Raw genomic sequence first — 13,166 nt, forward strand, 5'->3', positions numbered from 1 at the left:
ACATGGCCAAATTGTATAAATAGGACTGCGAAACCGTGTAGAATCCAAGTTGCGCTGGAAAGCGCTTCGGCCGATTATACTCAGCCATGCCAGAATGCAATTGATTCTCTCCCGATTGTTTACATATTTCACAAAACCAATGTGTTGATTTTCGTTATAGTATTCACAGTTGGATGTTCGGACATCATCAGAAATTGAAAGATCTAACTTAGAGTGTTTGATATAATCCATCGCAGGAAGAATGGCGACTCTACTCTATAACGATTCCAAAGCGCCGATGCGAAATGTCAGACGTGTGCAGTTTGGTGTTCTCAGCCCAGACGAAGTGGTAATTATTTAACGATAGGCTCAACGTTAACACTATATTAAACCAGGCAGTATTGGGACATTGAATACTAACTTAACTGTCTTCATTCCACATAAATTTCAGTTAATTAGGCACTGTTAGGTCATGTAGATGTTTAGACTTTAGGGCCTAGATCTAGAAGAGTAGAATGTTAGTCATGTTATAATTTAATCATGCTAACCTGAGGCTGAAGTTCTGAACCGAGGCGAACGTTAGATCACTATCACTATCAGTTTGTAATTTTAAATTAGGCCTAACGTTAGCGCCTATAAACTAAAAATGTGCATGAAAATAAAATGAAATGATAGACTAAAACAAAAGCTTTGGTCTCTGTTATATTGGTTGTTCTGCTGAACTCAGTTGGCCCCACTCACCAATTACACTTTACAGAGAAATAAAAAAATGTATAAAAAAAAACTGGAAACCGATGGCTGCAAGCTGTCTAATGAAATGAATGCTTTGTCATGTTTCTTTGAATTGACTGCTGTCGTCAGGATTAATGGCCATCATTAAGTTGCAAAAGTGAAGAAAACGTAACTTTTAGTCAATTTGGTGAAATAATATTGAAAAGACCCAAATTGTCATTTGTCACAATTCCCCGCATTTAGGCCTAGAGGCGTTGGCCGCTGGTCCAAAATTTGGGATTGTCCCAGAATCAAAAACAAGGATATCCTCATACATGTAATAATAATATGTATTGAGACAAATCATGTCTTGATATGATAAATTGAGATTGTCCTAGTTTAGATCTAGACTATAGTATAGATCTAGATAGGGATGCATTTTTTTTCCACTTCCCCTGCTGGACAAAGAAACAGCAATTACGGGAATCGAGAGTGCTAAAATTAAATGCAGTGACCCCAATTCCACCCCAGTTAACTGTCTATTTGTCATGGCTTGCCATCTTCCAAGAAGTTCCAATATATGCAGTAGACTCTAATCTTGTTATCAGGGGTGTGAGAGTTCAGATTTTTATCTGATTTCAGATTTTTTTTGTTTTGATTTTCAGCTTATTTTTGGCCTTCCTCTGTACAAAAAGTATGGGAACTCTTTCTATTTCAGACTATTTCAACACTTCAGCTTTTTTCAGATCTTTTTATTTGTGACCACTCACACCCCTGTGTTATGAAACCTGATAATGTTTACATTAGCTAGTGCACTTGATTAGTGTTGGCACTTTTCCGACCAGCGCCTCTATTGATGACTGCTGAAACTAATAGATCTACCACCAAACTTGCAGATTGAAAAAAAAAAGCTGTGTCAAAATCTGTGATCCTGGACATGATGGACATTGTCATGCATTGTGAGACATTTTGGGGTTTTTCAAGAAGGGCTGTTTGGGTTCCTGAAATTTAATATTATTTCACCAAACTGACTCCTTGTCTTTCTTCACTTTTGTGACTTAAATCGGATGACCATATTTCATTTTATGCACATTTTAAAAGTGATCCTGGGTGATGTCTGATAAAGGTGATATGCATGCATATTAATGTCATTTTGTTACAGAGACAGAGTTGATGTTATGTTACACAAAATCAGTTAAGAAAAGTAGCTACTGTACAAGTGAAATACCAAGATGCCAAGTCAGATAGGAACAAAGTTAAAGTCGAAAGGCAGGGCCTGACCTTAACTTTTTTCTTAGGGAGCCAGCCGGGCTCCTCAAGCACTTTTTTAGGGAGCCCGCAAGGGTTTTAAGGAGCCCAAGTTTATCACATTTTTTTTGCATAATACCAGTCATTAACTATTTCAAAAATTAAAACGCACTATCACGATAACGTTTTTGTCTCACCTGCATAGCAGAGTGAGACTATAGGCGCCGCTTTTCCGACGGCGGCGGCGACGGCGACGACGGCGGCGGCGGCGTCAACACCAAATCTTAACCTGAGGTTAAGTTTTTGAAATGACAGCATAACTTAGAAAGTATATGGACCTAGTTCATGAAACTTGGCCATAAGGTTAATCAAGTATTACTGAACATCCTGCCTGAGTTTCATGTCACATGACCAAGGTCAAAGGTCATTTAGGGTCAATGAACTTAGACCATGTTGGGGGAATCAACATCAAAATCTTAACCTAAGGTTAAGTTTTTGAAATGTCATCATAACTTAGAAAATATATGGATCTAGTTCATGAAACTTATACATAAGGTTAATCAAGTATCACTGGACATTCTGCATGAGTTTCACGTCACATGACCAAGGTCAAAGGTCATTTAGGGTCAATGAACTTTGGCCGAATTGGGGGTATCTGTTGAATTACCATCATAACTTTGAAAGTTTATGGATCTGATTCATGAAACTTGGACATAATAGTAATCAAGTATTACTGAACATCCTGTGCAAGTTTCAGGTCACATGATCAAGGTCAAAGGTCATTTAGGGTCAATGAACTTTGGCCAAATTGGGGTATTTGTTGAATTACAGCCATAAATTTGAAAGTGTGTTGGTCTAGTTCATAAAACTTGGACATAATAGTAATCAAGTATCACTGAACATCCTGTGCGAGTTTCAGGTCACATGATCAAGGTCAAAGGTCATGTAAGGTCAAAGAACTTTGGCCACGTTGGGGGTATTTGTTGAATTGCCATCATATCTCTATAAGTGTATTGGTCTAGTTCATAAAACGTGGTAATAAGAGTAACCAAGTATCACTGAACATCTTGTGCGAGTTATAGTAGTTTTCAAAATCAGCACTGCTGCTATATTGAATCGCGTGATGCAGGTGAGACGGCCAGAGGCATTCCACTTGTTTTTTTTTAATATTCATTAACACCAGGGGAGCGTTTCATGAAAGGACTTGTCGGACGTTTTGTCCGACAAGTCCCATTTTATGCGACAGTTACCATAGTAACAGTACCTCTCAGCCAATCAACATCAGAGAAAGATGTCAGATCTGACAACTTGTCGGATGAAAATGTTGATGAAACACTCCCCAGGTGTATAGGGACAGTGATTTTCCGTTTAAAAAAATTGCGTTTTCCGTTTCAGAAAATCTCAAATTCCGTTTCAGCATGTCAGAAAACGGAAATTCCGTTTTCCCATAGACTTTGTACACACGGAAAAGTGACAATTCCGTTTACACAAAATCACAACACGTACCGTACACTCGCACTGGTCAAAATTTGTATCTGCTACTGTACCAATAACACAATAGAATCCGTTCTAATCGGATCTATGCGGGTGCATAAAATATTTTTCCAATCCTATTTAGCATGCATACATCCTCACCTTTCACATTATTAGCATTATTTCACGGTGAAATGATATTTTATCGATAATTTTGGGGTTTTTTGGACATCGTTTATCATCCGTCAACGGCTTTTGCCAATCCGCCATCTTGGATTCAAAGATCACGATATCGTGCTGTTACATCTTCAAACGTAGAGGGCAGCAACACACGACCGTGTAGTGAACGATATGTGTGCATATGTGAAGCTCAACCCGGCCGGCCGGCCGCGCCGGTTACGGGTACGGTGCGGGGTACAATCGAGTGTGCTGATGTCGAGTGCAGTCACGATGTGTGAATTGTCATGAAACTAGCGAATTGAGACCGTGTTTTCTGGGGTTTTGTGGCCATTTAATATTCTCATTTTGTTGTGATTTTGGAGTAATTTCTGTTGCTATTCTGTGTATTTTGAGGGAATATACGTTTTCCGTGATTTTCCGTTTGAAATGCCACTTTCCGTTTCAAAAGGCCCTTTCCGTGAATTCCGTCCGTTTTCCGCGATCGCGGAAAATCACTGTCCCTAGGTGTATTTATTCAGGGTAAATCAGATTTTAAGCGTATTTTGACTCCCCAACAGCCTTACACACCGGTATACAACTTCACAAACACACTGGCCTTTTTTTTCATTTTTAATGACACCCCCCCCTCCAAAAAAAAGATAAATAAACAAAACTGAAATAAAATAAAATAAATAAACAAGATGAATACGTACATATATAAATATAGGGAGAGAGTCTGATCTACTAATAATAAATTATGAAAGATCTACTGTAGAACTTATTTGTTAAAAAAAAATTTTTTCATGCTCAGAATCATGGGTGTGGGTTAGTGCGTGTTTGTGGGTGTGACTGTGAGGTGGACTTGGATATACATGTATAAGTAAAGGAAATTAATTACTTATGTAATTTCTACTCAATAATATCCTTTTTATATCAGTACAAAACCACACAGGATAAGTGTAGGCACATGTTTGTACGTGTACCTTAACTTTTCCTGCAGTTCTTTGAAAAATGCAGATCTCCACGGAAATTGCATTTCTCTATGAGGGAGTCTAAATTTGGTGAAAAAGTATTCATTAATAACTTAAATATACATCACAATGAAGAAATCATCCAACTTTATCAGTTGTTTGAAAAAATAGACCTGAAATGTAAACTATCTGAAACAGAAAATCACCATCATTGAGGCCTTTACTGACCAAATCGTCCCCCAGAGCTCTGGCAGAGACAGAGAGCTCAGACTTGCTCAAGTGTCAGTGCGTGCGTGAGTAAAATCCGGCGGCCTCCTTAAATCAGATGGTGCCTTGTTTGATGATTTACTGTCCGATATTTACCCCTTCCTTAGAACACAATGAAACAAATGATTTTTCAGTTATAATTCACAACCGAAGTAAATTATTTTGGATGTTAATAATAGGCTCGTTTTGCGAGGGTTCAGAGCCGAAGTCTACACAACGACGGACTCACCAATGCGAGGTTATAATTAGAATTCTGGGATTTATTTCATGTGCAATTCGAACTACTTTTTCACAGAATCGTGATATCCATAGGGGAAATGTGTGCATTAGAAATTACACACGGGGGTAATAATAATGGAACCGTTTTTGTGGCTGGTATAAGAAAAAAGTTAGGGAGCCCGCCGGGCTTTTTCAATTACTTTCTAAGGAGCCCGCAGAGGTTTTAGGGAGCCATTTGCCACTGGGCTCCCGCTAAAATCGAGCCCTGAAAGGTCCTGGGCCTGGGAACAATTTTACATGGGGGTTTTGTCAAAAAAGTTCAGGGAATATTGTAAGAAGAAATTTGACAAGCAAAGAAAAAAATCTCAATGAATTGGGAGCAATAACCCTTTTTTGTTTTGGGTTGTCAGCTTGAGTTCCAGGGCAGGGGTGCTGCCTATAGGCCTGCATATGGTAAATAACATGTGCCCAGCACCCAGCTTTTTATGTACATACATGTAAATGTAGGAATATGACCCTGCAAGAAATGTGTTGAGACACGGATGGTCAAACCACCATACACTACTTGTATGCAAATTTTCGCGGCACTCCCGCGATTGGTTACCGAGATCTGAAGGGGTTGATTCAACTCCTCCCCCCCCCCCCTGCCTTGATGTGAAATGTGATTAATCATTATTCAGCAACTATTGGGGAAGGTATTTTGCTGGCTAACCATAACTGCCCGTAACTTAATAAAAGCAGTGATCATTTTACAAAATAAACGTAAGGTTTCAGTTCTGGCCTACTGTATGCACATTTACCACTTGAGTATGGCATTCTGCCAATCAGAATACTTGTAAACATTCCTTAAATTTCAGATCTGCCTGCCACTTTATCTTTCTCTCTCTTCATTTTTATGAATTTCAGAGGCGGATGTCTGTGACAGAAGGTGGTATCCGCTACTCTGAGGTAATGGAAGCTGGCAAGCCCAAGCTCGGTGGATTGATGGACCCGAGACAAGGAGCCATTGATCGAACCTCAAGATGTCAAACTTGTGCATGTAACCAAACAGATTGCCCAGGTATGCAGTTACTCTAAACATTCCCTTTAGTCTGCTCTAGATGATCATATTTAACTTGTAAATCTGTTTATTTTACTATTTCACCCAAGGTTTGAATTTCACATTCCTTATATGTCTAGATGACCTGATGATTTTTTGTCTCCTTATGAATAAAACCTTATTTGAGAGTTAACAGATTCATGCCAAAAGTGAATCAGGTTTGTATTTAAATTTCACAAAGTACAAAATGTGAAATTCTTGCAAAATTTTGACAATTTCAAAAATGTTCAATGCAAAACCAACAATATCGCTCAACTTAATCTTTGTTCTGATCAATTTTTTAAAGTCAAAAGCAGGAGCAGAAAAGCACAAATACGAAAATTACACCAATTTAAATTTTCAGAATTCGGTCTTTCAGAGCCAAGAAAGAAAGGAATATTTCACATTTAACTGTTAGTTTACAAACAAATAAAAGGAATATGAACAGAAGAGAGACAGTTTCATTGATGTAAAGATACAAAACGTGAATTTTTTGCAAGTAGGCTACAAAACGGGTAAATGGTTTGTCAAAAACCTGATCTGTCCTGGAACATTAAACCAGCAGGATTTGATCCCGATCCCGGACAAGGTAGACTAGCAACACCACAGTGAATAGTTAATAATTCCCCACCACACTTTTTTATATTTGAATTTCAGGTCACTTTGGTCATATGGAGCTTGCCAAGCCTGTCTTTCATATTGGATTCTTAACCAAATCTATCAAGGTTCTGAGATGTGTCTGCTTCTTCTGCTCTAAGCTCTTGGTGGATGCAGTAAGTTATATTACTAATGCAGCTTTAACCCTTATTAAACTGGGGGGGGGGTCAATTTGACCCCCCCCCCCCCTTCGACAAATTTCGTCACTACGCCGTCGCGCCAAATTTTTTTACCGCACCGCTCGCTGACTTTTTACTTTTAAGTCTTGCGCATAATTTGAGACCAAATTTGTGACGCCCGGGTACGTGGTTCCGAAATTACGCAACATTTTGTAAGTGCATGTCAGACCCGAAATTGCTCAAAAATGTGATTCCGTGTACAAAGTCAATGCAAATTGTGTTAATAACAAATTAATCATATTTTTGCAATTTTTTGTAGATATTTGTTAGAAATGTAATAATTGATACTCCCACCAAAAATTTGCATTCTTCTAGCTATATAAATTTAGTTAAAGGCAAAAACATACACAAAAAAACAAATTTAGGGAAAATTTCATACGCTTATTTGCATAATTAATTAATAAAAAAATGTAAACAATATTTGGAAAAATTTTCTATACAGTCTTGTAGTTTACATCCGGCTCTACGCATGTGCAAATTTTCGCGGCGATCGCGCAATCAGCGGTCGAGATCTGAGGGGGGGGTCAAATTGACCCCCCCCCCCCCAGTATATACTGGTCTGAAATAGCCCAGTTCAGATAGGGTTAAAACAAAAATAAATGTTTTGGGGCTCATTCACGCATATGTAGAAGGGAGGTGCACATTGTTATTATTTTTAAAAGCAGAAAATGGAGGGAATAATATGCATGTAATTTTAGTTGAAATGGGGGTAGAAAACTGAAAGCCATTATGAAGAGAACCCCATTGACCTGAATTTGGTAAGCAATTATGCCATTTGTACCATTCTTACTAAGTGTAAAAAATAATTTCCCAGACTCTAGAAACCCTATATCCCTGATTGAATAAAACTTTTTTTTTAAAGACCCCATGGGCAACAGAAAAGATTTACTGAGGAATTTTGAATGATTATGATTTTTCTGATATTCAATATGCAAAAAAATTGAAATTTACTGGATGCCAACTAAATCCCCTGGCAAGTCTTTTATGTTCCATAGTGTAGGGCATTTTTAAATTTCTACCAAATTAAAGTCTCAGTTCTCCATCTCATCACTATTACTTTTATTTATTTATTTTTTTACGTTTCTGTAGAACCATCCGAAGATCAAGGAGGTCATCAACAAGACAAAGGGTCAACCCAGGAAGCGCCTGTTGCATGTCTACAATGAATGTAGGAAGAAGAAGATGTGCGAAGGTGGGGAGGAGATGGACCAAACCTTTGATGCAAACCTCACCCAGAGGGAAGGGGAAGAGGTCCCAGAAAAGAAAGTGGTCAGTAATCAAGTTCCCTTCTCAGATTGCAATATAAATGCATGCCCTGTATGCCGGCAAGCCAAAATCCAATGGCCTGGGATATATGTCTGTAAAACTTTTAGATATGTTTGTCCCTGTGTGATAAGTAGGGCACTTTATAAAATTGGAACATTTGATTATTAAATGTATATACTGTTTTTTACTTCATGTTTTGGAAAGTAACGGGGTTGCATAATGAAAAATGTCCTGTATGTTGTCATACATGTATAATGGTCATTGTCTTCCCTTACTATTTTGTCAAAGTTGTATAATTGTACTCATAATTACCACATACAGTTCATGTAGCATTTGTATTTGTGGACCCAGCATAATTGCTTATTATGATTATAAGCATTTTTCTCCTGTGATGTCTCTATAATTTCAGTTCATTTTCCATCAGCAGAGGCAATTCATGATAGCGGGAGGTTATTCCACCGTAGTGACAGTCAAAATTTGCTCTAATATTTGCAAAATGGAATGATTTTGGGTGACCATCTTTTCTGTAGTTGCCCAAGATCAGCCACAAACATTATTAAAGAATATGTAGAAAGTCAATATTCTACATACAACAGAATAATGAGGTATGTTTCTAAAGTATGATTGCACGTTAAGCAAAAAAGTTGCCCTTTAAATTGAAGGTATAGCTCCCCAAATTTTTTAAAGTAACAAACAAAATTAGCCCTTTAAAAATAATAATTAGTTCCCACCCTGTTTCTCATGCACTCTTTAATTGTATTTGGTGTTGTCTTTACAATATTTTTATAATAGACAATTGTCTAAACATTGCTTCATTTTCCAATGGTTAGAGTCATGGAGGTTGTGGTCGCTACCAGCCTCAGATCCGCCGCAGCGGTCTAGACCTGACAGCAGAATGGAAACACGTCAACGAAGATTCCCAAGAAAAGAAGATCGTCCTCACTGCCGAGCGGGTGCATGAGATCTTCAAGCGTATTTCCGATGAGGAGTCCATAGCCCTTGGAATGGACCCCAAGTACACCCGTCCCGATTGGATGATCATTACTGTGCTTCCTGTCCCTCCGCTCTGCGTTAGACCTGCCGTTGTCATGTTTGGATCAACAAGGAATCAGGTATGACTCTGCTTCAGTCACGAATGCCATTGTGTTAAAGCCCAATTAGCCAGATCATTGATAAAATCTGAGCATGTACAAATATAGGTCATTGTGGACCTGTAAATTGCTTGGGGTTTGCTGGATATAGCAACAATCCTTGTGGCTCATTCATATTGAAAGGCAGGTTAATGACATCTCTAGGTGCTCAGTGTGAGCAAAAGTTTGGATCATTACCAGGGTCCCGTAACACAAAGGTTAGCGATTGATTGTACATTGTAGTCAATGCAATCAATCGTAGAAAAATGTTCTACGATCATTGCTAAGCTTTGTGTTACGGGCCCCAAGTCATTGTAAAGGTATTGTTCACTGATGGTCTTCCACAGTACCTCAGTTTAAATTTAATTTAAAACGGAAATAAAAGCCATTTATGAGACATCTCTTTCTCTTTACAATAGATTATTGAGGGGCAAATGAATAATGTACATCAATATTTTATAATATCTGGATATCTGAGGACATTGCAGGCATGAGTTATTATAAGCTGCTGTATACATCATGAATTTATAATTTCGGCAGTGTGTGGCTTAAATTATTGTCTTCACTATACATCCTTTTCAGAAGCATGTTCATGGGCCCCTAACACAAAGCTTAGCAAATATCGCACATTTTTCTACGATTGTTTGCTTTTACTACAATGTACAATCAATCGTGAAAATCAAGCGGACAATTAATCACTAACCTTTGTGTTATTGGGTCCCGAAGTCTTGTTCCATTGTTAATATGTGTCTTTTTCCTTTGATGATCGATGTCTCCATTTATATTTATGTATTTCATTGTCAAATATGCAAGAAAATATTGATACATTACGAGACCTCTCAACCATTTTAAGTTAGGAGGAAAGAATATGAATTTTCGACCATTCTGACCTCTACTTGTTTCGATATGATTTTCTTATTTTTCTTGATAAAATAATAGCAAATACTGCTTTCCCTATCTGCTTTATGCTGTCTTTTCTCTCTTTAAGTAACCTTTTATCTGACTTCTCTTCACAGGATGATCTGACCCACAAGTTGGCCGATATCATGAAGATTAACAACCAGCTGAAACGAAACGAACAGAATGGAGCTGCGGCACACATCATTGCTGAGGATACAAGGATGTTACAGTTTCATGTTGCCACAATCATTGACAATGAACTTCCAGGGTTGCCAAGGGTATGTTGTCAGTGTTGTTGCAACTAACCTACATGATGATGATAATAGCTGTAATTCACATTCTCCATACATATGTTTATTTTGGATTTTTGCATGTAATAATAACTAATTTACCTCCTTATAATGATAATTACTTTACAGCAAAGTAATGATAATTAATTTACATAAAAATACTAGTAATTACATTTCATTAAAGAATATTATTAATCATTAGGGGGTTCTTTTGTTCTTTCCCGCTAAAAATTCTCCATTGCGTATACTCATTTCCCTTAATGTCCTGTCCCAAAGGCGACAGAATAAATTGATTTTTCTCCCGATATTCTCCCTAACTTTGAGTCTGCTTATATCTTTGAGAGACAGTTGATAATAAAGATAATGATAATTTATAATAGTTCATTTAAATATTTTTGTATTTAAATATTTTTGTATTTTAGGCTATGCAAAAGTCTGGCAGACCTCTGAAATCCATCAAGCAGCGTTTAAAGGCCAAGGAAGGACGTATCCGTGGTAACCTGATGGGTAAGCGTGTCGACTTCTCTGCCCGTGCCGTTATCACCCCGGATCCAAATCTCATGATTGATCAGGTGGGTGTACCAAGGACCATCGCCACCAACCTCACATATCCAGAGATTGTTACGCCGTTCAACATTGCCAAGTAAGTATCCATCCAATTGGTCAATGTTTGCTTTTTGTGGAAGGGTTAGGAGACAAAATTTGACAGCAAAATCTTTGCGCTCCTATTGCATGTGACTCCTTTGCTTTAATCATAATAGCGCTATCTATCTAGAAATAATCTATTCTGAGACAGACAATTATTATAACTCCAGCTTTAGCTCGAGCCGGCTTTAGCTCGAGCTGCCTTTCAGCAGTCAATGCGTTCAAGGAGTTAATCCTGCCGGGTACCCATTCACCTCACCTGGTTTGAGTGCAGCACAATGTTTTTGCTGAAGGAATAAGTGCCATGGCATGGATTCACACCCCACAACCCTCTGATGGAAAGACGAGAGTCAGAACCACTAGGACCCTCCCCCATTAATCCTAAGAGATTGAATAGACAACAGTGTACTCAGCACCTTGCAGGAGCCATTATCTCCTAACCTAAGTGATTCAAATCCATCTTTCTGTCAGTACTACTGATTAATCCTTATTCTCCCCTGCTTTTGGGGTTCCATGCTCAGTTATATATTTCTTCAATTCAGTTATGTATCTCTTTAGTTCAGTTATATTTTTTGTTGATTTCCAATGTCACTTGCAGTGCATGCTTTCATAGGAAAAAGCTGGCAACCTGGAAGTGGAGAAGAAGGCTTCACGATAATGAACGTTGATCCTGCTCGGAAAGACACTAAGTCTGCAAAAAAAATATGGGTCCTGTTGCATTAAAGTTACTATCATGGTAACTTTGCCATCCAGTTGCAACTACCATGGCAACGATGCTCAGCAGCCAATCAGAATCAAGGATTCCCTGAAGGATATCAGTGGATGGCATAGTTACTATTATAGTAACTTTTATGCAACAGGGCCCCCGATATGACCCAACCCCTAATTCTCTTTCATCAATATTTCTCTGCAGATTACAAGAGTTGGTGTCAAGGGGTCACAACCAGTACCCGGGTGCCAAGTACATCATCAGAGACAATGGAGAAAGGGTAGACCTTCGCTTCCATCCTAAACCGAGTGATCTACATCTTCAGTGTGGATATAAGGTATTCATGGATATCTTTAGGACAACTGCATACTGTTAACATAGGAGTAGCTCTTATTTTATGTTTTTATTGTGATGGGGAGGGAGATATGAAAATTATCTGAAAATATCTGAAATGTGGTAAAAGTCCATAATATTCAAACATAATCTCATTTTAATATTACAAAATGTAGTTGCCATTGAATCTTTTTCAACCATTGATTCTTTTGAAAATTTGAGTTTTTTTAAATATTGGAGTAACTACATGTAATGTTCTCTCTTTTCCTTGAATTTTTTTTGTTTTACTTGTTTTACAAATGTAGTGATTCGATATCAGAAAGCTACAGACAGAAATTTTATCCTGAAAATTGCTTGAGAAGTGGATTTTTGTCAGAATGTGCAGATATTTAGTTTTGATCTGGCATCAAATCGAAATATATTTTTATGTAAAATTTAAAAAATATTGTCTAATAAAACACATTTTATTTCTGTATCCTTGATATTTATCTGTTTTAGGGTATACTGATTCATATGATATATATACTAATGAATTAAAATGGTAACATTTTTTTGGGGGGGATACAAAATGAAATGGGCTACGAGGGATATTAAATGCATTTCAGTGAAATATTTTTTGAAGCAAAGCAAATCTATGCAAAATTAATAATATAACAGCTAGGTCAAATAAAATTGGCTAAGAAAAACCATCAGTGATTGCCATAATGATGATGCTACATTGATCATGTTTGATATAGGTTGAGAGGCATTTGCGTGATGATGATGTGGTTATCTTCAACCGTCAACCCACACTTCATAAAATGTCTATGATGGGTCACAGAGTCAAGGTCTTGACATGGTCAACCTTCCGTCTCAATCTTAGGTGAGTATTTCATCAAAGTATTTGATTAAGTTGATAATAATTATAGGCGTTTATATAGCGCCATCAAGAAATAATCTTTTCCGAGGCGCA

The 13,166-nt window shown here is 37.7% G+C and overlaps 1 protein-coding gene across 1 annotated transcript in view; it reads left to right on the top strand.

Moving 5' to 3' along the window:
- The window catches only part of LOC135156921 (DNA-directed RNA polymerase II subunit RPB1-like), a 36,581-nt gene continuing 23,415 nt past the window's right edge, over nt 1–13,166 (top strand). The window contains exons 1-9 of the mRNA XM_064110806.1: nt 1–328; nt 5,934–6,087; nt 6,763–6,878; nt 8,031–8,210; nt 9,038–9,319; nt 10,354–10,515; nt 10,950–11,170; nt 12,086–12,218; nt 12,952–13,076. Of these exons, the coding sequence (XP_063966876.1) occupies nt 242–328; nt 5,934–6,087; nt 6,763–6,878; nt 8,031–8,210; nt 9,038–9,319; nt 10,354–10,515; nt 10,950–11,170; nt 12,086–12,218; nt 12,952–13,076 (1,460 nt within the window). The 5' untranslated portion in view covers nt 1–241. The remainder of the gene's footprint in view (nt 329–5,933; nt 6,088–6,762; nt 6,879–8,030; nt 8,211–9,037; nt 9,320–10,353; nt 10,516–10,949; nt 11,171–12,085; nt 12,219–12,951; nt 13,077–13,166) is intronic.

The sequence above is a fragment of the Lytechinus pictus genome, chromosome 16 (assembly GCF_037042905.1).
Source record: "Lytechinus pictus isolate F3 Inbred chromosome 16, Lp3.0, whole genome shotgun sequence".
In the NCBI taxonomy this organism is placed as follows: domain Eukaryota; kingdom Metazoa; phylum Echinodermata; class Echinoidea; order Temnopleuroida; family Toxopneustidae; genus Lytechinus; species Lytechinus pictus.